The sequence below is a fragment of the Astyanax mexicanus genome, chromosome 25 (assembly GCF_023375975.1).
Source record: "Astyanax mexicanus isolate ESR-SI-001 chromosome 25, AstMex3_surface, whole genome shotgun sequence".
NCBI lineage: Eukaryota > Metazoa > Chordata > Actinopteri > Characiformes > Acestrorhamphidae > Astyanax > Astyanax mexicanus.
The window spans coordinates 21,099,855-21,127,231 of record NC_064432.1 but is presented as its reverse complement, the minus strand read 5'-3'; the positions used below and the strand labels follow the sequence as shown (position 1 = coordinate 21,127,231).

At 37.6% G+C, this 27,377-nt stretch overlaps 2 protein-coding genes across 4 annotated transcripts in view; one reads left to right on the top strand and one right to left on the bottom strand.

Moving 5' to 3' along the window:
• Positions 1-2,265, bottom strand: part of lap3 (leucine aminopeptidase 3) — a 12,138-nt gene extending 9,873 nt beyond the window's left edge. The window contains exon 1 of one of the 2 annotated variants that reach the window (XM_022682053.2): positions 2,157-2,265. Coding sequence is in view for 1 of the 2 variants with exons in the window: in XM_007230247.3 (XP_007230309.3) it covers positions 629-724 (96 nt within the window). In the remaining variant the exon portion in view is untranslated. Of the gene's footprint in view, positions 1-628; positions 832-2,156 lie in introns of those variants that run through there. The other variant, XM_007230247.3, reaches the window with a different exon arrangement.
• clockb (clock circadian regulator b) lies at positions 1,789-27,377 on the top strand. Of its 2 annotated transcripts, none has more exons than XM_007230246.4 (21): positions 1,789-2,091; positions 4,902-5,000; positions 5,991-6,050; positions 6,143-6,291; positions 7,568-7,659; positions 7,766-7,855; positions 8,530-8,647; positions 9,465-9,578; positions 10,349-10,467; positions 11,247-11,329; positions 11,999-12,105; positions 13,275-13,422; positions 14,193-14,268; positions 14,360-14,507; positions 15,881-15,975; positions 16,821-16,904; positions 17,120-17,266; positions 17,356-17,571; positions 18,530-18,639; positions 20,453-20,714; positions 21,560-27,377. In XM_007230246.4, the coding sequence occupies exons 2-21, from the start codon at positions 4,984-4,986 to the stop codon at positions 21,836-21,838; spliced, it is 2,514 nt and encodes an 837-aa protein (XP_007230308.3). In that variant the 5' UTR covers positions 1,789-2,091; positions 4,902-4,983; the 3' UTR covers positions 21,839-27,377. The 2 variants fall into 2 exon arrangements, with proteins under 2 accessions (XP_007230308.3, XP_007230307.3); XM_007230245.4 differs by having other exon boundaries at positions 14,357-14,507.

The window sequence follows — 27,377 nt, the reverse complement described above, 5'->3', positions numbered from 1 at the left end:
CAAACACAGACACACAGTTAATATGTCAGAGGACATGTAGTTAGGCTAGGTTAGCCAGTTCAATCAGCAACAAGAAGCCTTATACAGCTCTGGAAAAAAATGAAGAGACCACTTCAGTTTCTGAATCAGTTTCTCTGATTTTGCTATTTATAGGTTTATGTTTAAGTAAAATTAACATTGTTGTTTTATTCTACAAACTACAGACAGCATTTCTTCCAAAATCCAAAAAAAAATGCTGTCATCTAGAGCATTTGGATAACTTTGCCAAATTTAGCTTGGTTTGATGGCTTGTGATCATCCAGCCTCCTCTTGTTTATATTCCAGAGGTTTGCAATTTGGTGAAATCAAAGAAACTCATAATTTTTTAGTGGTCTCTTAATTTATGCCAGAGCTGTAGTTAACTAGTTGGTTGACGACTTGTGCTCTACGTCGAGATGTGTTAGTTGGCGGCACTGCGCATGCGTCAACTCACATTTTTACAGTTTCTTTTCCAAGAAAATTTTGATTTTAATGATTTAATACAATATACAGTAATTAGTAATTATTATTTAAATGGTAGCGTGTTTTGGCAGGGTAGTGCAAATCGACAGAACACCTATAAACCTACAGGCGGCCAGACTTCACTTACTTTTTTAGGGCTTAAAGCGCTTCTCGATACAGAAAACAGTCGGTAGTTATATCCCCGCACTCCGGAGAGCAGCGCTCCTCTAAACCGGAGCAGCATCGCCTGTTAATGTTGGCCGATATTCCGCATTAAACCCGAGAACTCAGTAAAGCCGCTCACTGAAGCGGCCGAGCTACACACTCATGCCTCCTCCTCACACGGGCTAAAGAGCGGGCGCGTCTCAAACCGCTCCCTGTTCCATATTGAGTACACTAGGTACAGCAAAAAGACATGATGGTTTCTGCACCCAAATACAGCGATACACGACTATTAGAAAGACACGTATCACTGTATTTATACCAGACATGAACCACCATCTATCAGCTGGTGCGCTCGTTATGTTTAGGACCTTTGTTTAATGTCTTCAGCTACTATGGAGGGTAGTGCATTATATAGTTAGGGAGTAGGGAACACGTTGAGATTGGACTGCGCCCCGTCGCGTTAATGACGTCTTTAAAAGCCGACCTGCTCTTCCCTGACATATCTGGGGTCACTTTCCTGTCTAAAACAAATTATAAAATAATAATGACTTTTGCTCATTCCTGATTTGTAAATTTTTTTGCCATATCTCCTAAAGTAAAGAAGATGAATCTCTGGAGCATTTTTTGTCTGTTTCTTTTTTATGTCAATATACACAACATTTGTGGACGGACATTAGAAATTGGATTAATATCAAACTTAACATTCCTTCTTTTGATGCAAATAACATTTTATTTTAAGTTCAGCTTTCTCTGATGCCATAAATATAATTAGACTTTTAGCAAAATACCACATTCACTGCAGTAAGTATCCCAAAATAAAATAAAAATGTTTAGAATATGGACTGGACTTTTAAAAAGCTAAAAGATTATAATGAAATTTGTGAAAAGGAGATGTGAAAATTATTAAATTATTAATTAAAAAAAAAAGCATTGATTACGCTATCAAACTCATTGAATATGTAAGTTAAGACGTGCAAGTTAATGTCCTTTTCCTTTTTTTTTTTTTTTAAAGAACCAGCAGTTTGTTTGACGCTTAAGTGCCAAAACATGCAACTTCAGTGTTGCGCCGAAAGTAGTAAGCGTGTTTTTCCTGCTCCACGCTGCACTGCGCAGCGGGGCATTCGCGAAATACTGCCCCCCTGGACCCGGACTGCGCATGCCCGCGACTCCTGAGCGACAACGTATGAAAGTAGGTTAGCTAGGTTAGGCCCCGTGTGGTGGATTTTAGCCTCCAGCTCTGCGGTTCGGCGGTGTTCAGAGTGCGGGGACGGGCCGCTGCGGGACGGGGAGGCCCGGAGAGCGAGGACTGGGTCTGAAGCGGGGCGTTTTGAACGGCTGAGAGCGGCCTGGCGGGCGGGAAGAGCCCAGAGCAGCCGGGCTGCGGCGCTGACTGGAGCTTCCGTAGCGGGTAGGCCCGCTGACCCACATTCAGCGGAGCGGAGCTGCGTGAGTACGCGCGCGCTTGTGTATGTATGTGTGTGTGTGCTTGCGTGCACGCGTCAAGGTCTTACCGTTTAATGGACGTTTTATTTAGGTCTCTGTTTAATGGCTCTGAGGCAGTTTAGCCTCGTTAGCCGCGCGCACTGTGTTTCTATGCTGGCATTAGAGCGCGAGGGACTCGCTTCTGAGCCCCGGTGTTGTATCAAGTTGTGATATCCATCTATATGTGTTACTGCACGGCTGTGCGCATGCGCCAACACCTTTTTTTTTACCTGTTTTGTAAATTTTCACGTGTTTTTCATGCTTCTATAGTTTTCCCTTAGTGAAGTAGGCTATACATTATACAGTTTGTGCTCACTGTTTAGCTATAAATGTGTAAATGGCAGGTTAATTACAAAAAAAACTTCATAATAAAAAGACATTCAAAAATAATGAAAAATAAACTGTGGCCACATCTTATTAAAGCGTGCAAACGAGATTATAAAGTCCTGGTCTTGCAATACTGTAAAAAGACGTCTATTTTTCAATTTACTGTTAACTGTTATAAGTAGGCACTAAATATTCTGCACTTTAGTTCTGTGAAAGATGTTTGTGGTTACTATTATGTGTTAGCTACGTTTTTATTTGTTACACAATTATTGTTTTATACAAATTAAAATCTTGGTAAGATACTGTTTAAGACAAAGACAAACGTTTATATTAATTTTTGCTTCTACTGAATGTCTAAATTTGTATACAAAATATTTTAGTGCAGTAGTATACTCTTAAAAATTATTTTAAAAATCTCATGTCCTATCACCAAGAATATCGTAATGCAAAAACCTGAAAAAAAGATATATTGTGATATTATTTTAGAGCCATATCGCCGAGCCCTAGTAGTAGCATGTTTTTGATGTTTGTGTTACTTTAATATACACTGTGGTAGCACGTTTTGGCAAAGGAGCACAAATCGGCAGGACACGGGGATGCTCGAGTGTGAGATAAAGTAGCTGGACGAAGAAGTCTCGCACTAGTTCACGCGTTTCTCTGTTTTAACGACGAGTTTATTAAAGAGCCAGAATACCACAGCTTCCCGCCACATTTAGACACGTTTAGAGTGAGAGTAAAGTAAAAAGTAAAACTGTGTGTGTGTGGGCCATGTGAATGGAGGTCTAATTTTGCTAGGTTGTTTTTAGGCTTAGTGTAGTATCAGAAATAGCTGGCTGGCTTACTAGCTAGTGTTGTCACAATACCAAAATTATAACTCTTGATACCTGCTTAAGTATCTCAATACTTATACTTGATATATGTGGAGCATCAAGTGCAAAACAACAAGATTCTTAAAGACTCTTAAACTCCACCTAGCCAACACACTGCACTGACACGTTTAAGGAACATTACACATTTAATAAACACTGTCACTTTACTCACACTGAGACATTTTATCTTGTTGCTCTTCATTCACACTTATCCATGCTGCTATAGCAAACTTTGCACTCTAGATTCTGTTGCCGCTACTTTCGTACTCCCCTTTAAATGTTATGAATTTATCTTGAAATCAGTTTTATTTTTATTTATCTTTATATTCATCTGTTTTAACAATTGCTATTTTGTTCCAACTCATGTACCATATGTGACACCTATGTTTTTAGAATAAATATACAGTTTGTGTCTTTGCAGGAATGGTAACTAGCAGAAACACTGATGTCATTTATTAGAATAATTTGCCCTCTCCCCACTTAGGTGCAGTACTTTTTCCATTTAAAAGAAAAAAACGTATGAAATAAAATACAATACTAGCTAACTCAGTGCAAAATGGAGAACTATGTATGTTTGTAGCAGCTACTAGCCTCGTCCCACACTACTACCAGCCTTGTCCAGTACTTGTTGCTAACACTCGTTTTAGGTTGTGTTCTGATGGGAGAGCCACCAGAACAGTTACTACCCCCATGCTTGGAAACATTTTAATATACTCTAACTTACCAGTAATTTGTTAAGTGTTTTGTTTAAGGGTTTTCACCTATTATACCTAACAAAAGGCCACTAGTTCTGTGAGGTTATTGAGCTGACTTGCATACCCTTCCACAGGTAATCAGTAAACTGCTTCTAGTTTCTAGAATTTGCTCCCATTTGAACTAATTAATTCATAGCAAGCGACACTTACGTTTAAAAATTGTTTTAATGAAACATGAAATGTTAAATGAAAATTCATAAAAGTTTTCATAGTATATCAAGACTTACTTTTACTTTTTACGCAGAAAAAAAAAAACATGGGATCTAGGATGATTTTGAACAAACCATAGCCCTGGTAAGCTAATTAAGGACTGAGACTTTGGTAGAAGTTATCTGAGAATTCAAATCTGCTAAGGTGCCCAAACGTTTGCATGCATCCTTTTCATTTTTATTCTAAAATAAAATGGGTGTACATATTGATGCTAAAACTGCCTGGACAAACATTAACACTGAGTATATGCCCAGCACATGCTCACACTCATAACTCAGAACCTGTTTTTACATTAGCTATATTTCCTCATTATCTCTCTGAACTGTTGTTTTTGTTATTTTATTTGTTTGTGCTGTTCGGGACAACCAGAGAAGGATGGGTTCCTCTTACTGATTTCTGGTTAAGTTCTTTAAGTTCCTTCCTCTTAATATGAGGCAGTTTTTCCTTGTCACTGTTGGCACTATGGCTGTGGTGCTCGCTCATAAGCAGCTTAGACCAGTATCTATGTAAAGCTGCTTTGTAAAACACTTGTTGTAAAAAGCCCAATATAAATAAAATTTTATTGAATCTTGACACTTAAGTAATTGATTATATATGTGTTTCTTTTCTGCAGGCCCTCCGCCACTTGAACTTCAAATGTCTTCCCGAAGCTTCAAATGTATTTTCTGCAGACTGACCCATGAAACATCATCACTATGAGCTCTATAGACAGGTATGTGTCTGCCATTCAGTTTTAGAAACACTACAGTACTGCAGAGTTTTGCTGTTATTTATTTAATATAGCACTGTTTTTTACTTAACTCCAGAGTTAGTCGATATGGCTGTGCTGATCCGATATGGGGTATCGTTACTGGGCAAACAGACAGCAGAAAATTCAGAATGGGACATTACAGGGAGAAAAACAATAGATCCTATTTTGTAATAAATCCCCCTATCACTAGTAATGCCCCATTATTTGGAGGGTGAAGGCTAGCATATGCCTCCTCCAATACATTTGAAGGCGTTTACTGGTTCTTTTTGAACTGATTTTGTATCACTGGGCATTTAGCATATTTGAAGGAAAGTGTCGGATCCCCATAGGAGTGATGACCCCTGATGCATGGCCGTGCATGGCCGTTTGTGCTCTCTGACTCCAGCTGCTGAAGCAGCGTGATCCAAGATTCAAACCTTTGTTGATATTTTGATATTTTCATACACCCCTAGGCTATAATATCTATTGATGAATATCTATGATGATGTGAATTCAGGCCAGGCTTGCAGTTTCAGTATCAGTTTTAGGCTCATAGCTTGCACTTAATTCAGTTAAGCTGTTGCTCTGTGTACAGATATATTAACCATACTTATTTTAAAAGGTAGTACTGTACAATAGAGTTATTAATGGTCCAATGGAATGTGCTTAGATGTGGAATGTGTTTTCTCAGCATGGATTATACTTGGTGTTTGGATGATTCTCTCTCTGTCTCCCCTTATTACTACGTTGGCAGCAGTTGAAAAAGAGTACAGGTCTTAATTCACATGTATCAGAGGAGGCATGTGCTTGTCCTTATCCTCCAAGTGTTGCAAGTGATTTGTAGGTTAGTTGTCAAGCTAAGTTGGGGAGATAATTGGATAGAATACCATCAATCTGCATCACATATTTCTTGGAAATCTGTGAAGGTGATTGCACACATGCACAGTATTTTAAAAAGATTCCTCCCCGCAGGGATGATGGCAGCATTTTTGATGGGTTGATGGAGGAAGATGACAGAGATAAGGCCAAACGGTAAGAGAAAATAATATTCTTGGATATTTATTGTAATGAATGTTTGTATTAGATATCATAAGCATGATGGGTTATTGTTTTGGCCTATTCAGAGTTTCCCGGAATAAATCTGAGAAGAGGAGGAGAGACCAGTTCAATGTCCTCATCAAAGAATTGGGCACCATGTTGCCTGGAAACACCCGCAAGATGGACAAGTCGACTATCTTGCAGAAAAGCATCGACTACCTGCGCAAACACAAAGGTGACACACACACACTGTGCAAAATAAACATCTCAAGAACACCTCCTACTTTTCTGCCCAACCAGCAAGTGCAAATGGTGTTGACAGCATGTGCCTACATGGAATAAAATGTGCCCCCCTCCCGAACTGTGATAGTTCATTACAACACTACTGTGATTCTTGCTATTCTTACATCTCAAACCATCTTCAAATGTGAATTGGTTGTTCCCCTTGGAGGGCATCCCTGGTGTCCATTACAGCTGCTTTTTAATGCATTAAGTTTGAACCAAACCAAAAGGTTATACAATGAAACCTGGAGTCTAACCTTAAATGTTTTGAGTCACAACAGAGATATTGAGCAAACAGCTCTTAATTTTGTTTTGAAACAAATCACAATAGTATAGTATATCTCTGGGTAAGAGACTTGGCTTGGGTCCAGACCCTGTATATGATAAATACAGACCAATTATCCCTTATTCCGACCTGTCCACTTTCTTTAGTTCTTTTCGCATTTGTGTTTGGAATATTTAAAGCGAATGCAGTCTGTAGTAGCTACTGCTGTGGCCACTGATCATAAAGTACCTAGCTTTGCTAATCCATCATTTAAACAGGTGATGTCATTTACCATTATTTACAGCACACCTAAATAGCTTTCACACACAAAAAGACAAAAAGAAGGGGGCACCACTAAAATGTCCACCCCCTTCCAAAGATTGAAGAATTGAGGGAGCTAAATTTAAAACATCCACCCAAGCATTCATTCATCTGCTTTAGGGATTCTGTGAAGGGAAGCTTGCTTATGAAAAAGATTCGTCAGGTGCTGTGAGGCTGTCAGAGAGGATGTTAACTTTAGAGCTAGCAGGTAAACCTGACATGTCTGATTCTCTGGATCATCAGAACTGAGACATTTCTCGGGGTGAGGATGCTCTAGTGGAGGTGATGAGAGCATACATATGGCTGTTTGTGTGGATGTTTCAAATTTAGGTTCTTCAACCACAAATGCAGCTCCCTTTCCTTTAAACCGAGCTCCTCAACACACTGACCTTTTTGTGTTGTATTTACATATCAGCTGTTCAAGCAAAATCACTCTCTTCTTTCACTTATTTTGACCCTCTGTTCTACTGCTTTTATCTTTACTGTGGGTGGACCTCAATGATCTGCTGCTGCACCGGCAGTTCTAACATAAAGTAAAACAAACAAACATGGCTGCCTGGTTATCATGCAGAATAAGGTGTATAACACAACGGCGTAAAGCGCACAACTGATAACTGATGTGAGTGAAATTGTTTTTCTGCAGAAATTGCAGCACAGTCAGAGTCGAGCGAGATCAGGCAGGACTGGAAACCCCCGTTTCTTAGCAACGAGGAGTTCACACAGCTCATGCTGGAGGTGAGATTCACTGGATGTGTTATATGTTTAGGCTGTGTGTAACCCGCAATGATGTGCTAAAACATTGTAACACTCACTCTCACTTTCTGTTTCGCTTGATGTTTAGGCACTGGACGGGTTCTTTCTTGCTATTCTGACAGATGGGAATGTCATCTATGTCTCTGAAAGTGTCACGTCTTTGCTTGGACATCTGCCTGTGAGTGTGTCTCTCAGATGAATAGCCCACATCCGTTCATCCCCAGCATTCCGAAATATAGTGCTTTTAGCTTGTTCTCCCATGAGGTTTATAATTCTCAGTGCCTCATTTTAAATGTCAGGGCCCCTGGAATTCTACTGATGAAATGAGGAGCTACTTTTAGTTTGTTAATGTTGTAAAAAATGTAATTTCTTTGGGGATATACAGCTAAATAGTAGCCAAATGGGTGGGACAATCTGCCTAGCTAAAGAAAATAGAAGAAAAAAAAGAAATCTTCTGTGAGCATCAGCTTAAAGCGCTGCATTTCAGAATGCTGTGGGTGAATAGATGTGGGCTATTCAACAAAAGGTTATACTCTATTATGTATTCATTTCACCCTGAATTTTCCATTTAAAAGTAAAGTGTTCACTGCATTATTATTGCATTAGTACATTAGTATCGGTTATCGCATTTATTGGTGGGACAATATATATTCCATAAAAAATAAATGATATTGTGGCTTACCTAGTGGTAAATGTGCTGTATAGGTCAATAATTACCAGGCAAGTGTGACTTTTTTGTGTTTTTGCTAATATACCAAAAATGTATCTTCATGGAATTTCTCAAAATACAGAGAATAGCGTTTTTGTTTGTGTTGTTATGTCTAACGTAATGTGTCTGCCTGTTGGTTACAGTCAGATTTGGTGGATCAGAACCTGTTGAACTTCCTTCCGATTGGAGAGCATGCAGAAGTGTACAAAGCTCTGTCTTCTCACCCAGACTGTGAAAACATCAGCCCGGATTTCCTTAAAAGTGAGTGCAGTTAAGATTCAACTTCACTGACTGCGTTACTGTACTTCTATATGTGCCAATAATAATTTCAGCCTGATCTAAATTCGTCTATTGTTCAAAACTATGGCTGTAAATATCAGTTCTATTGTCAGTATTCTATACAATAGTCTGTAGACCAGTAGTCAGTACACCAGCAGCTGCACTGTGATTTGAGGGTCGCTGGTTCGAACCTCTATTCATGCTGCATGTCCTCAGCAGCTGGAGTCTGAGAGAGCACAATTGCTCTCTATTGGTGGGTGGATGGTGCTTTCTCCTCACTTCACTCCTAGTGTAATGTCTTTTAACATCTGCGTGTGTTGGCTAATGTATCAGAGCCATGGATCTGGAGCTTTCCTCTGTGTTCACTGTCTACCCAGTGATGCTAAATCAGCAGCAGTTGGACAAGAGGCTAAAAGAAGAAGAAAGTCTGTCTTTATCTACCTAGTGTTAGGAACATTGCTACTGATCTGGGGGAGTGCCGGTGAATGGATGGGGTAATTGCCCTTTCAAATTTGGGGGCTAAAATTAGAAAACTGACAAGAACCAACCTCTTCAAGTCATTTTTGTTTCATGTGGACATGTGTCTTTGCATGCAGTATTATTGTAAAGGAAGAAGCTTGAAGATGCATCAAAGTCAAACAATACTGATATTAAAATTTGAGGTTCTGGCCTTGCCTAGTCTTTTAATTCTTTATGCAGTTGAGCATCTATAACAGCTTTCCATGTTTCTTAATAAAGTATGTCCTGTAGTGCTGAATACAACAAACATGTTCTACTCTGATTTTTTTTTTTCTTCCAGCTAAGAACCAGTTAGAGTTCTGCTGTCACATGCTCAGAGGCTCGATGGACCCCAAAGAGCCGCCCGTGTACGAATATGTGAAATTTATCGGCAACTTCAAGGCGCTAACAAACGGTAAGTGTTTTTGTTTATAGAAGCCATAACAGATGTAAATTAGACAGATATCTTTACTTTTTGTCTATAAGATGCACCTAGAAGGAATCAACCCACAGGAATGAAACTTGTTGGGTACTTGTGCCAAACGGTCACAGAGTGACTGAGAATGGCTTAGTCCTGCACTTGTCCTGTTTGAGTCTGATCTGTGTGTGGAGACACTGTTGTCAGCACCACGATCAACAGTCCAGAAGGCCAGGTGTCATGGTGGTGGGGTGCAGTGTTCACTATTGTTCAGTGTTCACAGATCACTATTGGCCCTTCGTTACTTCATTTTGCACTTTGACAACATAACGTTACATTACATGAACTGGTCCATCAACCAGATCACCTACTCTTTCTAAATGCACATTTTAGTGCACTATTGCAGCAGGACACAAAATAAACTGTATGAAATATCCCCAATCATTAATATTAATTGCAATATGCACTTCCTTAATAGACAAGATAGAACTATTTTTGAAAAGAGTCCACCAGCTAAAATACTTCATTTTCTGGAAGTACTATAAAGGAAGACACTGATTTAAGTCTGTGATGCTCAAGTCATAAACATTGTCGATGCCATAAAAGGGCCAACATGTTGCTGATATGGTACAAAACGCAAACAAACAAAAATTTGTGTCAGGAGAGTTTTTCTCATCCACGTACTGCTGCAGTCTCAAAAGCTTGCTTTGTAGACGTAAATATCACAAAAGGCAATAACCATCTCCATCTCTTCTTTTTTTTTTCAGTGCCCCGTACAACTCGTAACGGCCTAGAAGGAGTTCTTCAGAGGTCCTTACGTCCAGCCTTCGATGACCAAGTGTGCTTTGTGGCGACCGTACGGCTAGCAAAGCCACAGTTCATCAAAGTACGTTATTTTAGTTAATCACACTTTTATGTTGCCTGCTGTACATATTGTTATAAATGGATACATTGCAAACCACATGTAGTGGTTTCTCAAACAGGGATTATGCCTAGTTTTGCACTACACAGTTTTTTAAAATTTACGTTAAAAGAAAAAATACAGATCTGAAAAAAAATTAAGAGACCACTTTAAAAAAAAGCAGTTTCTGAGTTTTCTTGCATACTGGCATGTTCTCCTCCACCAGTCTTACACACTGCTTTTGGATAACTGTATGCCTTTACTCCTGGTGCAAAAATTCAGACACTTCAGCTTGGTTTAATGGCTTGTGATCATCCATCTTTCTCTTGATTTTATTCCAGAGGTTTTTTCCCCAGAGCTATATTTTAATCTCAGTCCAAAAAATACATATATGTCTATGTTGCACCTGTTTCTGACACAGATGTGCAAATGCACACAGACACACAATTTGTCTAGTGATTATTGACTGGCAGTAACTGATTAGTACCATGCGTAATCTTCTTCATGAGCTAGAGATGTGTATTTTAGGTCTGCTGATTAGTAAATGAGGTCATGCATTTGGAGTCATAGTTTGGTTTAGTCTTTGGTAAATATTGATTATTAGAGCTTTAGAGAGAGATGTTGGCTTTAATGAGCATTGATTACTGTTAGACTATTGAACATGCACAGCAGATGTTTGATTAGCATGTGTCGCTCATTGATTGGCTGTCTGTGATATGTTGAAACAGGTTTTGATTAACTCTATTGATTTATTTTGTTTGTAGGAGATGTGTACAGTGGAGGATCCCAATGAAGAGTTTACATCTCGACACAGTTTAGAGTGGAAATTTCTCCTGTTAGATCACAGGTACTTACTGTCTCCGATCTGTCTCTCCTGCCTTCTATTGTGTGGCTTTAGCTAGGGTTGGGCTATATGGCCCTAAAACAAAGGCCCAATGGCATTTCTCTTCTCTTTTGTAACCCTAACCCTTGTTTTTAAGTGTAACCCTTCTGCATAAAACAGAGATACAAGGGGAAGGAGTGAAATCCTCCCCTTAGAATTAGAACAACCTTTTATGAGTCCTCTGTGATGGGGAGCTAAAATTTGCTTCTTTTTTTCTGTTCCTCCTTAAATTGATGTCATTTAAGATGGAACGGGAAGCTAGCAACAAAAAACATATTACTGTTTTTATTGTTTTGAAGAACATAGTCATAAAACATTGCAACTACCCATTAAACTATGGTAATATTGTGGTTCTCTTGATTTTTAACAAAGAAAATACTTCAGAAAATTCCAAATTAAAAGCCTTCTTCCTAGTTTTCTAATTGTAATTTTATGATGTTTAAAAAAAAAAACTGAAGTAGCCGTCTCAATATTTTCCCTGCATCTGTCTACTGCTGCAAAATATAACGTAGTGGAGACAATGCACTGATCTAGCTGTTGTCTTTGTTAAACTGCTCACTGCTTTAGTGTTTTTTGTTTTTGTGCGTTGCTGATGTATATTTATTTAATTCTATGTATTTTTTTCTGTTACAGAGCTCCTCCTATTATTGGCTATCTGCCCTTTGAAGTCCTGGGGACGTCTGGATATGACTACTATCATGTAGACGATCTGGAGTCACTGGCTAAATGCCATGAGCAATGTGAGTAATGCAACCACCACGTACTAGTGCGTCTAAAAAGTCATTTGAAAAGTTAGTTTATTCCAGTAATTCAGTTCGAAATGTGACGCTCATAAGAAGTGTTTATTTCTTCCATTCTTGATGAAACCCAAATATCAGATTCTCTGAAAATTTTAAGACCAATTGGTACTTGTGGGCAGTGTGCCAAGTCCTGCTGGAAAGTGAAATCTGCATCTCTATAAAAGTTATCAGCAGGGAAACATGAAGTGCTGTAAGATTTTCCAGGAAAAGGCTGCACTTTGGACTTGATATTACACAGTCGAACAAGACCAGCAGATGACATGACTCTCCAAACCATCACTGATCATCAGTAAATTCAGCATTTCATTTGTAAATCAAGTGGAGAGACACACAGTCCAAACTGATTGAGGTCTAGTGTGAAGTTTCCACCAATCAGTGATGGTTTGGAATTGGCCCACCACATCAGCAAATGCAGATAATAAGACTATTGTTAAAGAGGACATTGGAGAAGGATGTATTGAGAGATATCATCACAGCCAGATCAATATGGTTCTCTGAAGCCTTCAGAAAGAAGGTTTGAGATTTGTGTCTGCCTACAAAAGACATACCTGAAGATCCTGTGATGACCTTTATAATGATTTGTATTGATTACTTTTTAAGCATCCTATATGACCATGTTAGCAGTTTTCAGTTGGCTGATGGTTAGTTTAAAATATTTTTAAATCCACATTGTGTAGCATTTTCACTCCTGTGTTATAGGGACAGTAACTCTGCTACCGTTGCTTCTCCAGAGGCCTTAGTCCACCTGCTACTTTTACTTTCAGTGACTGATCTGTTCCTCTCAGCTTGTCCAGAAATGGATGTGTAAAGCGTGCCCTTTAGTGTTTTAATCAAAGAAAGCAATTAAATTCTCGACTGTATGGGGAGCTCAGGAGCAAGAAATGCCAATTTTTTAATACGGCAGCTTTAAATCCCTTCCAAGTCTCATACCTTGAAAATACCTTACAAAAATAAGAAATAAGGTGTGCCTACTTAAGAAATGATTTTAATTATCAGATAATCTCATGAATATAACAAATATATTTATACCTAAATATGCAGTTGTTACATTATCGTTTTGTGCAGTTTCCTCAAAGGTTAATGTAATTTCTCTGTCTGTGTCTCTGCAGTGATGCAGTTTGGGAAGGGAAAGTCGTGTTATTATCGGTTCCTCACTAAAGGCCAGCAGTGGATCTGGCTCCAGACTCACTACTACATCACGTACCATCAGTGGAACTCACGGCCCGAGTTCATCGTCTGCACACACACTGTTGTCAGGTACATTTTACACACCCTTGATCTAAAAGATAAGAAATTTGCTTCATATTGCTTGTGTGAATTAGGGTTGGGCAATATGGCCTTAAAATAATCTTACAGTAATTCAGTGTATTTCTTGCATTAGCAATGTTCTTGGTGATCTGACAAAACACTAAAAAAATATTTGATCAATATTAAGAATATGCTACTCAAACAAAATACATGTTGATGTTTTATATAACAGTTTCAGATGTTCAGTTTAGTATTTTTGTAAACATCAGTGACTTCTGATTTTGTAAATATAATAATAATACTAATGTAACAAAATAAATAATAACAAAATAATGTAATGTCTGGCACACAGACCTGTCCCTTTAATTACATTATTGACTTATCGTACAATAAATGGACATTACCGCAACAGTATTTGGTAATTGTGATATCGTCTGTTGTGTTTATTTGTATGTTTGTTCACATATATAACAGTGAACAGTGTTTTAGTCAATAATGCAATACCAGACCAGCGCTTCGATACCTGTGCGTCCATACACACAGTGTGGAATAAAATAAAGTATAAATAAAATGACTATTATTTGTCGCAGTGATTTCTGAGACGATATATTGTCCACTAAAAGTTCTTATCGGTACAGGCCTAGGCACACATTGACCAATGAGGTATGATGGAGTTAATAATGTGTGATTCTGAATAATGTACAGTACATTTTCCATAAGATGTCAACAAAAGTTTTCTCACGTTCTTCCTCTGTTCTTTCCTCTCTTTCTAATGGTAGCTATGCTGAAGTGCGAGCAGAGCAAAGGAGAGAGATGGGAATTGAGGAGTCTCCTCCTGAGCTCACAGCAGACAAGGTGAGGGAATCAGAAAATTGAAAAATCAGACCTCCTTCTGTTCACGGTTCAGATTTTTAAGTGTATTGCTCCATGTTTCTGTTTTTAGCAGTCACAGGATTCAGGCTCTGAGTCACAGTTAAACACTTCCAGCCTTAAGGAAGCACTGGAGCGTTTTGATCGCAGCCGCTCGCCGTCCACGTCCTCACGAAGCTCCCGAAAGTCCTCACACACAGCCGTGTCCGACAGCACGTGTACCTGTAAGCTGCCTTTTGCCCTTTTTTAGAAATAAGCTGTATTGTATTTTTTTTTTTATGTGCATATGTTTTATATTCTAGTTTCTTCAAAATAGCCACCCTTTGCTTTGATTACTGCTTTGCAAACTCTTGGCATCATTCTCTCAACGAGCTTAAGAGGTAGATCAGCTGCAATAATTTTCCAACAGTCTTTAAATCTTGAACAGCACAGTAGGAACCAGGCATGTAGACTCCATCTGTTCACCTTTTCTACGTCTCAGTAAGACGTGGCGGTTGGAACGAAAGATCTCCACTAATGGTCTAATGTCCATTCCTTGTGTTTCTTTGCCCAAACAAATCTCTTCTGCTTGTTGCCTCACTTTAGCAGTGGTTTTCTAGCAGCTGTTTGACCATGAAGGCCTGATTTGCGCCTTAGTCTCCTCTTTACAGTTGTTCTAGAGATGGGTCTGCTGCTAGAACTCTGTGTGGCATTAAACTGGTCTTTGGTCTGAACTGCTGTTAACTTCTATAAATTTCTGAGGCTGGTGACTCTTGATGAACTTGTCCTGAGAAGCAGAGGTGACTCTTGGTCTTCCTTTCTTGGGTCGGTCCTCATGTGTGCCAGTTCCGTTGTAGCGCTTGATGGTTTTTGCGACTTCACTTGGACACATTTAAAGTTTTTGCACTGACCTTCATTGCTTAAAGTAACGATGGCCACTCGTTTTTCTTTAGTTAGCTGATTGGTTCTTGCCATAATATGAATTTTAACAGTTGTGCAATAGGGCTGTGGGCTGTGTAGTAATCTGACGTCTGCACAACACAACTGATGGTCCCAACCCCATTGATAAAGCAAGGAATTCCACTAATTAACCCTGATAAGGTACACCTGAAAACCATTTCAGGTGATTACCTCTTAAGCTCATTGAGAGAATGTCAAGAGTGTGGAAAGCAGTAATCAGAGCAAAGGGTGTACCAGGCAAACATTTGGACACACCATTATGATTTTTTACATTGTAAATATAATATTAAAGATATTAAAGCTATACTGTTAAACAGACCAGAAAAGGTTTTATACTTTAGATTCTTCTAAGTATCACATTTATCTTTGAGGACAGATTTGCACACTCTGTACTGGTATTTTAATCTCAATGTCTTCATGAGGTAGAGTCACCTGGAATAGTAATACTACTTTCATGTAGTAATTTCTGTAATTGTCTAATATTGTGTATTAATGCTGTCTTGGCCTTTTGATGACAGATATCCCAGTATGCTCTGCTGTTCATTATTCCAGAAGCTTGGGTTAACTGCACTCTAATGATGACTCACCAGCATGAATAAAAACTGGTCATTTTATCCACGTTTTGATGACTCACCAGTGCCCCTCTCTGTGCCCCCAGCCACTCCCTCTAAGCTGCAGATGGATGTGAGCACTCCTCCTCGACCCCCCACTGTTGATATGACATCACAGCGGTCTGCTTCAGTCAGTGGCCAGGTGGGATTAGGTGTCGATACGTGCTCATCTGAGACTTGCTTTTTTTCTGTTAATGCACTGGATGGTTATTAATAATGATACATTCTAAAGAATCAATACATTTTACACTGAACTTACTTTCCTCGCTGCAGGAGAGTGAGGCTTTATTATAAAGGGTTTAATGGTTAAGTTGAATCAGGTGTGTTACATTAGTGCCTAGTATAAAAATGTGTAAGGTTTGTGCCTCTTTGTGGGGTCATTATAGATTAGGGATGTGGCATTTGAAATGTATTTGACAATTTGAAGCATCACAAAAAATACCCTTAAATGGATATTATTTTAGGGCCATATGGGCATTGAGAGACAATTTTTTGCTGCTTGTAACAAAAGGAAAATTAACACTGCTCTCATTTCCTATTGAAAGATCTACTACAAAAACATTATATCTGTCCAGCGTTGTTTATTTTACTTTAATCCTGGATATATGGAGCCCATTATTATTATTTATTTTAAATTGTGTGTTTGCAGTTCATATGCTTGCACTAAATGTTTTACACTTTAATTTTTGTTGTTATATTTTTTATTATATTATACAAAATCAGGGTCTTGGTAAGTGTACAAAATATAATATTTATTTTGTTACAGTATTATATTGCTGAATTTCCTTCACTATGCATTGAACTTTGTATGGAAACATCGATAGAAAAGAAGGGGGCACCCACAGATTATGAGAATAGGATCTGGATCTAGGGGGATATCTACTTTAAGCTCATTTTACATTAAGGAAATGCACTAAAACTCACCAAAAAAGTTAATCTCTCTCTCACAATTATCGCCACATTTTTTATTTTTATTTTTTGTAACAGACTGTGAGCTCCCAGAACACCACACAAAATTCATCTCCTGCTCAAGTCAACCAGCAGCAGCAACAGCTACAACCCAGTGCTCAGGTAGGAATGAGACTACCAGCCTAGATTAACTGTCTACCTCTTTGGCTTTCTGCCTTGCTCACCATTATTAAACAAAGTGATTTGGTGAGTCTGAGGTTTTGTATCAACCTGCAAAATGCACACGTTGCTGTGTGTAGTTCCCATAGAGAAGTCATTTTGCCTGTGTGTGTGTGTGTGTGTGTTCGTGGTTGTGTGTGTGTGTGTGTGTAAAACAGTATTCTGCGCAGGTAAACGCCATGCAGCATTTGAAGGAGCAGCTGGAGCAGAGGACGCAGATGATCGAAGCCAACATTAAGAAGCAGCAGGAAGAACTGAGACAAATACATGAGCAGCTACAGAGAGTTCAGGGCTCAGGGATTCAGGTAATTATCTACCTAAAATCACTGTTAATGCAACAACTGGTCCTGAACCTGTATCGACAGCAGGGTGACCCTCTTGTCTTTTGTTGTAGATGTTCCTGCAGCAGTCCGGGAGTGGCATAAACGTGCAGGTTCCTCAGGTTGGTGGAGCTTCGGTGCTAGGTGCAACATCACAAGCTGGTGTTGTGGCCATTCAAGGCCAGAGTGTCACAAGCTCGGCCCACAGTGGAACTCAGCACATCCTACCCCAGCAGCAGGCTCCAGCAGCTTCTCAGCAACAAAATCAACAAGGCTCTGTACTTACACAGGTTAGACACTCTTAGCATCGATTTACTTAGAAACTTGAATACCGATAGCTGCATGAAACTTCATTTCTTATTCTGTTATATCCAATAATTTCACTGTAGAGCAGAATTGGTAGCTAGTATGTGTATGTTTGTAGAGAACTTAAGTTAATACAGTTGCTCTGTTCTGTTCTCTCGTCTGGTCTTTTGAGTCAAGGACGAAAAGGGTTCAGGGCCTTCATGCGTCCTGCATTAGTTTTTTTTTAATGACAAACTCAAACTCAGCCAGGCTACTGTAAAATGCGTAAAACTAATGAACATTTTGGAGGAAGCAGAGTAAAGACTTTTAATACGACTAACCAGGTACTTCTCTCTAGAGTTACATTACTTGGCCCTGAACAATAAATATCTGACCACTAACCAGATTCCCCTCTCTAGAGTACACCACTTAGCCTAGTAAAGTGAGTGTCCAAAAACTAACCAGATACACACACACACACACACAAAGACAATATCTTTATACAACGCAAAGACAACACTAATAATTTATTGCAACCATTTTGTAATAGCATGTGCATTTTTTTAGATAAAAAAGGAATTAAACTATGTTGAACAGCTATCAGTTCGTACTCCTAAGGTAAAGGCAGTGCAAATAGAGAATGCATGCTTCAGACTTGGGAGAATAGACAGTTTTTATAAAAGTCAATAAAGGCTCATCTCAGCCCTGAAGTACTGGAGTGATCTAATGCTTTTCTGCTGTCTGTCTCTGACATTTGCACAATTGCTGTTCAGAGAATCCATTAAAGATGACATCAGAACATTTGTCTATGGTCTTGCCCTTGATATCACGTCATTATGGTAATTGTATTGGGGTGATTCAGCATTTTGGAGGCCATTTGTTTTTCTTTTTTTTTTTTTTTCTTCATCTTTTTTTCTTTTTTTCTTTTTTTTTTTTTAAATCTCCTTTCTGTTTCTGTTCCAGAGGACTCCAGTGTATAACACAATGATGATCAGTCAGCCTGGCAATGCCAACGTGGTGCAGATACCCAGCACCCTGGCACAGAGTGTCAACCAAGGAGCTTCCATTAACAGGTACACCCACACACAAATGTACTCAAGCAATTAAACTTTATTTAAACTCTGAGTGCGTTTGAGGGTGGCCTCTATTTACAATGTAGGCTAGCCAATGCGTAGAGTATAGATTAATAAAGGGAAATACAGCATCTTAATTATAAATAAAATCTAAATAAAATAAGATAAATACAGTTCCAGTCAAAAGCTAGGACACACCTTCTCATTCAATGTTTTTTTTTTTTTTTTTTTTCTACATTGTAAATGAAATACTAAAGTCATCCAGACTATGAAGGAACACATAAGTAGTAAAAATAAGTGTTAAACAATCCAAACTACATTTAGCATTTAGATGGCTCTTATTTAAGGTGCTGTTAACCTGTGTTTTGTGAGACTGGTAACTCTTCCTTTCCCGAGGAGGTCCTGATGAGTGCTAGCTTCGTGACTGCACAAGAGGATACTTTTAAAGTTATTGAAGTTTTTCGGCTGACCTTCACTTTTTAACATATTTTTGTCTTTACTTAGTTGTCTTTAAGTAGTTATTACCATAATATGAATTAGATCAATACTCAAATATGGCATACCTGTCAAGTTTTGGACTTAAAAATAAGGGATTTTTTCCGCCGCCCCAACAGCCCAACGAGGGCTAAAAATTAATATGTGTATGTGTATATATATATATATATATATATATATATATATATATATATATATATATATATATATATATATATATATATATATATATATATAATTTTTTTTTTTTTTTTTTTTTTTTTTTTTTTTTTTTAATAGATTTAAAATTGAAATTGAAGGGTGCACAAATTTACAAAAAGGACATGGATCAGATATATTCCATTAGTAAATAATAGTCCTAAGGGGCCTACACAATTAATAATCTTTCATTAATACTTCTTTCTATCGTTCAGTCCACTCCTGATCAGTTCAGTTAATTTCAGCCCTCTTCACATTTTCTCTCTCTCTCCAGCTCAACCATCTCTTCTACCCCTTCTAAATAATACATTACACCACAATACTTGAGATTTAAACAAATTCTAACAAACCCTAAAACTAGCCCTGAACTAATAGAGTTTGGAAATTATAGTTATTGGCTGATCAGGCACATCAGGGCAGGGCATTATATGTATGTAGATTTTTCTCAAACCCTGAATATCTATCTAGCTAATTCAAAAGTTAAGCTAACTGAGTCACAAGCTGGATTTTATTAAACACACAGTGGGTTTAATTTATGTTTTGATTCAGAGAAGAGTCTTTTTAACCAGCTATCAGAAACAATCTCATCACAGTTTACATGGTTAGTTACCTTTCTTTTAGAAAAATCTCCGTATATCCAGATTAGTTTTAACGACAGCTGCTCCGACTAGCTGCCTGAACTCACAGCGAGGGGAGGGGCGGGGCTTCCCCCACACTAAACTGCGCTCCTCAAAACCAGCAAGCTGATTGGCTGTTTCTCCGGAAAGGCGGGACTTTCTCCTTGAACCGGCAACACGATTGGTTAAGAGACACACAGTGCATTGTCGCCTGTGGCCTATATTTTTTTTAATTTAGTATAATACGGGAAATTTACGGGAAAATACTAATACGGGAGGACGGCGGGAAAGAGGAGTAAAATACGGTAGTTTCCCGGCCAAAACGGGAGACTTGACAGGTATGATATGGTTATTTACTGTATACCAACTCCACCTCTTTCTGATGCTCTTAAACACGTTTAAAACACATTTGAATTTGTTTAAAATATTAATAAAAAAGAGCAACAACAGATGAATAACAAATCTCACGAATCTCTCTCTTTTGTCACTGATGAATTTTTTAGGTTTCCTGCAGGACAGCAGTTGGTGACTAAGTTAGTAACCGCTCCAATGGCTTGTGGTACAGTGATGGTCCCCACTACAATGTTTATGGGTCAGGTGGTGACAGCCTACAGCCCGTTTGCACAGCAGCAGGGACAGACACAGACCATAGCCCTGCAGCCACAGGTAGCTGCACAGTCAGACTCTCAAACACAAGCACCCGCAGTGCAGTCAGCTCAACAGCAGGGGGCGACGCAGCCACAGCAACAGCAGCAGTTCCTACAGGTATGCATATTACATAAACAGAAAATCCTATATATATATATATATCAAATCACACATTATTTTTTTGCTGCACACAATTCAGATTATCAGGATTTTTTACACTAATTTTTGCATTGAAATGTACAGTTGGGCCTGTGTTCTTTAAGCAGTGATGATATCCTTGATGGGCATATTGCCAATACAATAAAAAAAAGTTTTAATTGAAAAGTTTTAATTATTTTAATTGACACCACTAATAAACAGTAATTACATTTTACATTTCTTACATTCATTCTTTTATTTACATTTAAATATCCACTATAAAATTCACGTCTGGAAAAAAAAAACAAATGCGATTAATCCGAGATAATCACAGAATTTTGTTGTGATTTTAATCTTATTAAATTGTTTTAATCAATTGACACCACTAATAAAAACACAGCTTTTTGTATAAATGTTGGTATTTATTTAGGCCTATCTCAATAACTCATTTTTTAGATATTGCAATTACTCTATTGTTTAGGTAGCACAAACCTATTTTTCAGCTATCACATTTAACTCATTTTTCGGTCTCACAATTATTCTTTTTTTAAGGTATCACAATAACTTTTAAAAAATGTACAATTTTTTTAGGTATCACAATTACTCATTTTTTTAGGTATCTGAATTACTCTATTTTTTAGATATCACAATTATTATCTTTTAGCTATCAGTTACTTTATTATTATTATTATTATTATGTTATTTATTTATTTATTTTTTTTGGATGATATATTGTCCCTAAAATAATTGTGATCAACCTTTATCACTGGCAGTCATGGTGTTATAATGGTCGTATTTGATATGCTTGTGTTTTTCTCTTTCAGGGCACTCGAATTCTACATGGCAACCAATCGACGCAGCTAATTCTACAGGCTTTTCCTATTCAGCAGCAGGGTGCATTCACCACAACGCAGCAGCAGCAACCACAGCAACAACGTCAGCGACCGCAACAGCCGCCGCAGCAGCAGCATCAACAACAACGATCCCAACAGCAGCAACATCAACAACGATCCCAACAGCAGCAACTAAAACCTCAGACTCAAAAACCACAGAAACCCCCCTCATCCCACCGGACTGAGAGCTCCAGCGCTCAGTCGCAGTGACGGAACTCCACTTCCTGACCCATGGTGCTGTTTTTCTTTTTTGTGAACAAACAGTAGTAGTAATATTTGGAGAGCACTGGCTAGCTCCTCCCACCCTGGAGACAAAGGCCTGTGTTCCTTGTGGTGACGCCGGCGGGTCAGATAACGGAGTCCCCGTCGCTCTGGCAACAACGTGGAATCCGACACTGCCAGGTGGTTCTCACAGCAACCAGCCAGGACTCCAAACATTTCACTGCAATAACGAATAGCAGCACCCTTCAAACCAAGGTCTTGTTTTGGTGTGTTTTTGTAATTTATTTAAGCATCGACATTCAGGAGTGTGGTCCTCGTGTGATTCTCGGATGAGAGGAAAACTCTCCGCCTTGTCTGAGAAGTCGGTCTTTACTACCTGTACAGATTCGTGTACTATACCATGTAAATATCCAGGTGTAAAGGAACAAAATAAGAAAGCTAATATTATTTTATACTCTGCATGAAAAGTATAAGCTTATAAGCTTTCACGTTTAGTTCTGGTTTTATGTCTTTATGTCTTTTAGGATTTTTATGTCTTGGGTGTGTTTTCAAGAATTTCTGAAAGATTCAGAATCAGTTTTAATGTAGCTGTTCCTCTTTTTTATTGTATGTTTTCCCAGAATCTGAGGTCCTGTTTACACACTGGCATTAATATGCGTTTTGTGTCGGGATAGCATCTGGATCTACTTTGACTGCATTTTGTTGAGATCCAACATCCAATCCAATAATATACTTCCAATAAAAATAGTTATTTTGTTCACATTTAAATACCTATCATCAAAAGCTTATTCTTAAGCAAGGAAAGGTGATTAATCACAGAATTATATTGTGATTTAATTTGATGAAAACCCACTTTTTAATGATCCACAATAACAATTTCCTGTATTAACATAAAGTTTCTATTGACACAGACGTGCAGTATTTCCACTTGTTTTACTGAATTTGATCACAGAGAAAGCATTCTGTTTACACTCGGATGAAATCCTCTTATCTCTCGTCACCTCTGAATGTGTTTTAAGTGATCCTGTCGTAATCTGACCACAGTACATCTTGGGGGGCTTTTACACCTGACTTTTTTTTTTATGCAGACAAGTGAAATCTGTTGCATTCACCAAAAATGCATATTAATGCCATTTGTAAACAGGCAATGAGAGATGCTCAGATAATCATTTTTGGTTCCAAAAGAACTGTTTAATTTGTTTAATCTTAACCTTTTTTTAACAGTAGATACAGGAAAAAAAGGAGAGAGTTACCTCTGCCCTGTAGGCCAGTGTATCCCCAGTATTTGTTTTAAGTGCCAACATTTTTTTATATTATAAAAAAACAATCCTTTAAATATTTAATTTTCCCAGAACAAAAGTCTTCCACAGATTATTCGGATGATATGCCCCTGGATACAATGAGTATAAAGTTTTTTTTTTTATGGTGTTCTCTGAAAAGAGGCCCCTACCCCTTTTGTTTTCTAGCACTTATTGTGTTTGCACACACTAAAATGGCCCTTACTTGTAATTGTGATTGTGATTTACTAGTGTTTTGTGATAAACTGGGTGGGTGGGTGAGTGAGTGAGTGAATGAGTGAAGAGAGCAAGCATGTGGAAATTAAGACTGAGAGAAAGAGTGTGAGGGACATTGATATGAATGTTTGTGTGCACACGTTAAATGCATAGGCAATATGCAGCTATTTTTTATTTCTCACATTTGTATAAAAAGAAAAGAAAAGCAGGATTTTAGTGCACTAGAAACTCACAGGAACCTCCATATTGTTTGTGGAAATTATGCAACAGGCCTGGGTAATCCATAATTCCATAACCAGAGTGTTTGTGATGCATATGAGAAGATTTTGTGATCTAAATCATAGCCATGACATTCAGAACCCTTAAATGCAAGTGTGTGCATGCATGTGTGAGAGAAAGGTTGGATGGAGTGTGCTGCTTTACTAGAAGTCCATAAATGTTCCCTGACAAACGAACATCTTGGCAAATGAAAAACTCTTAAGTCTAGTTAATATACATAATATTTCTAATTCCTAAATATTTTGATTATTCAGTTTATTAATGGAAGTTTAATAGGGCTCCGGTGAGCTCCAGTGATGACAAATAAGCTTAAACACAAATTAGCAATGATAATCAAGGCTCCAGACTAATGTTTTATATTTTTTAATAAAGCTTCAAAAGTGCCCGGACCGTTTTGTCTGCTGTCCTGCAACTAAAAATCATAGGTTTACAGATTTATTAGTATTTAAAGACCAGTATTGGTACATATTTATGAAATTGCACCATATTTTCAATTACAAAAGTAAAACGATACTTCTATACCCATTCTGGCCACAATATATCCTCAACCTTTGTCCACTTTCAGCATACCTTGTAGGCAAATTTTCTAATTTTTTGGGCAATTATGTTGAAGGGATTTATTGCGAACTAAATACAGTCTTCCTTAAAGAGCTTTAATTCTGCCCTGTGTGCTACTACTGTATTTTTATACATTACAGTAGTTTTATACATACGGCATTAGTTTGGAGCCCTGGCAATGAATTTAAAGTAACTAGAGGTATTTGTCAGATTCTGTGTCAGTGTTGGCAATACTGGAATCTGATCACAACTGATAAGGGTGTATCAGCCCATCACTAGACTAGTTCTACTTGTTTCAAGTAGCAGTGCTTTTAAACTAGTACAAATATTTGGCCATATGAACATAGAACATTAAGCTAAATTAACTTTTTTTATTGAAAATGTTTGAATAATTTGTATTGAAGCGATCAGATTGTTTTAGAATTTTGGAGCATTTCTGTTGGCCGATTTGCCAATAATTAAGTAAAATACAAAAAGTAAAAAAAAAAAAAAAGTCAGTATATAACAGATATTTATATACTGACTTGATATATAAGATGAATTTTCATTTGCCATCATGTATCATATGTAGCACTCTACATGCTGCATACATAAACCCAGGCGACAACCAATCAGTTCTTGCGTTGCAGTAATTAAGTGTTGTTGTATGCCCCCCGCTGGCTAGCTGTATACCTCAGAAATTCATAGTATTGAGTGTTTTCTAAAATAAATCCAAAGCAACTTTATTTTCATATTTTAAGAAGACATTAGTGTGAAGCTGTGTATAGACCGTTAACACTGTCATGTGAAAGATGTATGCGATGTAAACTGTAGTAAAAGTTATTACCCAGTTTGTGGATTTTAGCACTTCAAACTAGGGCTACATTCACATTACTCAGTTGGTAAGTAGAGCAAATCTGAAAAAAAATACAGATGTAGTTTTATTTTTTTTCCTTTTAATGAGATTGGAGCTGCCTTTTTATGTGGTGCTAGATTTGATATAGAGAAGGATGGGAGAAAATATTGAAATTGCGATATATCGCATTGGTTTTGTTAGTGATATATATATATATATATATATATATATATATATATATATATATATATATATATATATATATATATATATATATATATATATACACATCAGAACTTGGCATCAAATATGGATATTTTTATTGAAACAGGCACTCTAAAAAAAACTAAAATAATAATAAATCAGATTGTGGAAAAAAATATATATATGGTATATAATACAAAACTGTTGTCTAGTGTTTTATGTAGTAAATGTTGCAAAAACATGCAACATTTACTGACTCTTTTTTTTTTTTTGCTTGAAATGTGAACGTAGCCTAAGAACGTGCAGCTCAAGATCGATCATCTTCCTTTGTCTGTGTCCTGTATCCCATTGACTTCCTTCTTGCTTCCATACAGCCTGGCACCTATGACCTGCTGAGATGTCTCGTATGTTGTATTGTGTGGCCACGGCGGTCTGTTTTGAGGTCGTATCGAGTGAGTCTTAACCAAACAGCATAAGGCAGAACTTCCTCAGGTGCTGTTATTTTTGTTTTTCTATCAACCAGATTTAGATTTTCTTGCCATGTGATTTTTTTTTTGTTTTGTTTTGTTTTTGAGTTTCAGTATCTAGCCACCAAAGATGTTTTGTGTAATTTGACACATTTGAACACGCTCTGTAAAAAAAATTGTTACAGAAATAATTGCAAAAACCTACAGTGTTATATAATTATTAATTCCATTGTACGGACATTGTAGGCCCCCAATATACACTGATCAGTCATATTATTTAAAAAAAAAAAACATCCTTGTTTCTATACCTGTTGTCAGACACAGCAGTGCTGCTGGAGTTTTTAAACACTGTTTACTCACTCCTATCTAGCTGCTCCTCCTTGAAGTAGAAGTAATCAGTGATGATGCTATTACACCCTTTTAAAGAGTACTTTTTTATTATTATTATTATTAATAGATAAGCAGTGCATTTTCTTAATGCTGGCTAAATTTCAATCAAACACAATGGGCAATATTGAAAAGTTGTGGTTTTTTTTTATAGGTAATTTCCACTTTATTATATCGTATCATATTATATCGTATACGTATGATACATCGTACCTAAGGTAATTACCATGACAGTTCCACACTTTTATGTACACTTATGTATGTGGTGCTGCTCCAATGCTCCCCCTCCCACCAGAAGAAAGGTCCCACACAACCTAAGGAGTGCTGTTATATAGTGTGAGCATATTCCATTAGTTTTATGGGTGAAATTATGTATGATGGTTCAACATACCAGGAATATATATATTTTTTCTTTTCTTCCTTGGAAGGGTATATGCACTCGGTTTATGAGCTCATGTGAGGTTAAAAAACATAAAAAGGCTGTGACTGAAATTGACCTTTACTCCCTAATTAGTAGTGCACTATATAGAGAGACTATTTGTTTAGCAAATGTGATTGGCTAAGCCCTGAATTAGTTAGTTACAGCACTGTGCTGTTGTGCTCTACAGTGATATTTGACCGTTATGTAGAAACACGAGACAAACTAAAAGGGGAAATATGTGAAGTTTACAGTGTCCACTGACGCTGTGTTGCCAGATTGTCTAGTTTCATTCCAATTTCAGTTGGTTGTATTTGTAATTGAGGAAATGTGGCACTTGCTTGGTAACAAGACTCACAATGCATTTTGATCCGCACTATAAATTAAGACTGGAATGTTGGACTTTATAGTGCCTTCAAATCCCACTTTACAATATAAAAAATGACCTCTGTACTCAATATTACACTTAAACATAAATAGGCACCCATTTCAGTCACAGCCCTCGTTAACAAAGAAAGCCTTTTTTTAACTCCATCACAACTCCATTCTAAACTGTGCGTGTAGTTAAGCCCCACCCTTTTTTTTTCATGACATTGTGGTTATAAGTGATAATTTTATTTGACCTATTTTATATTATCAGTATCTGTAATCTGAAGTGTAAGAACGTATACTTCACATTATTAAACACTGTGAATATCTCCATTACCTAAAAAAGAAAGGAAAGCTCAGTTCACAGCTCATGCCTCTATTAATGATGTTCTAGTTTTGTAAGTGTAAGTCCTGTCACATTGCCAATAAATGATTCTTGCCTCCCCTCTTGGTAATATTTTAATCAGACAAATAAAATGAACAATATATGACCTTT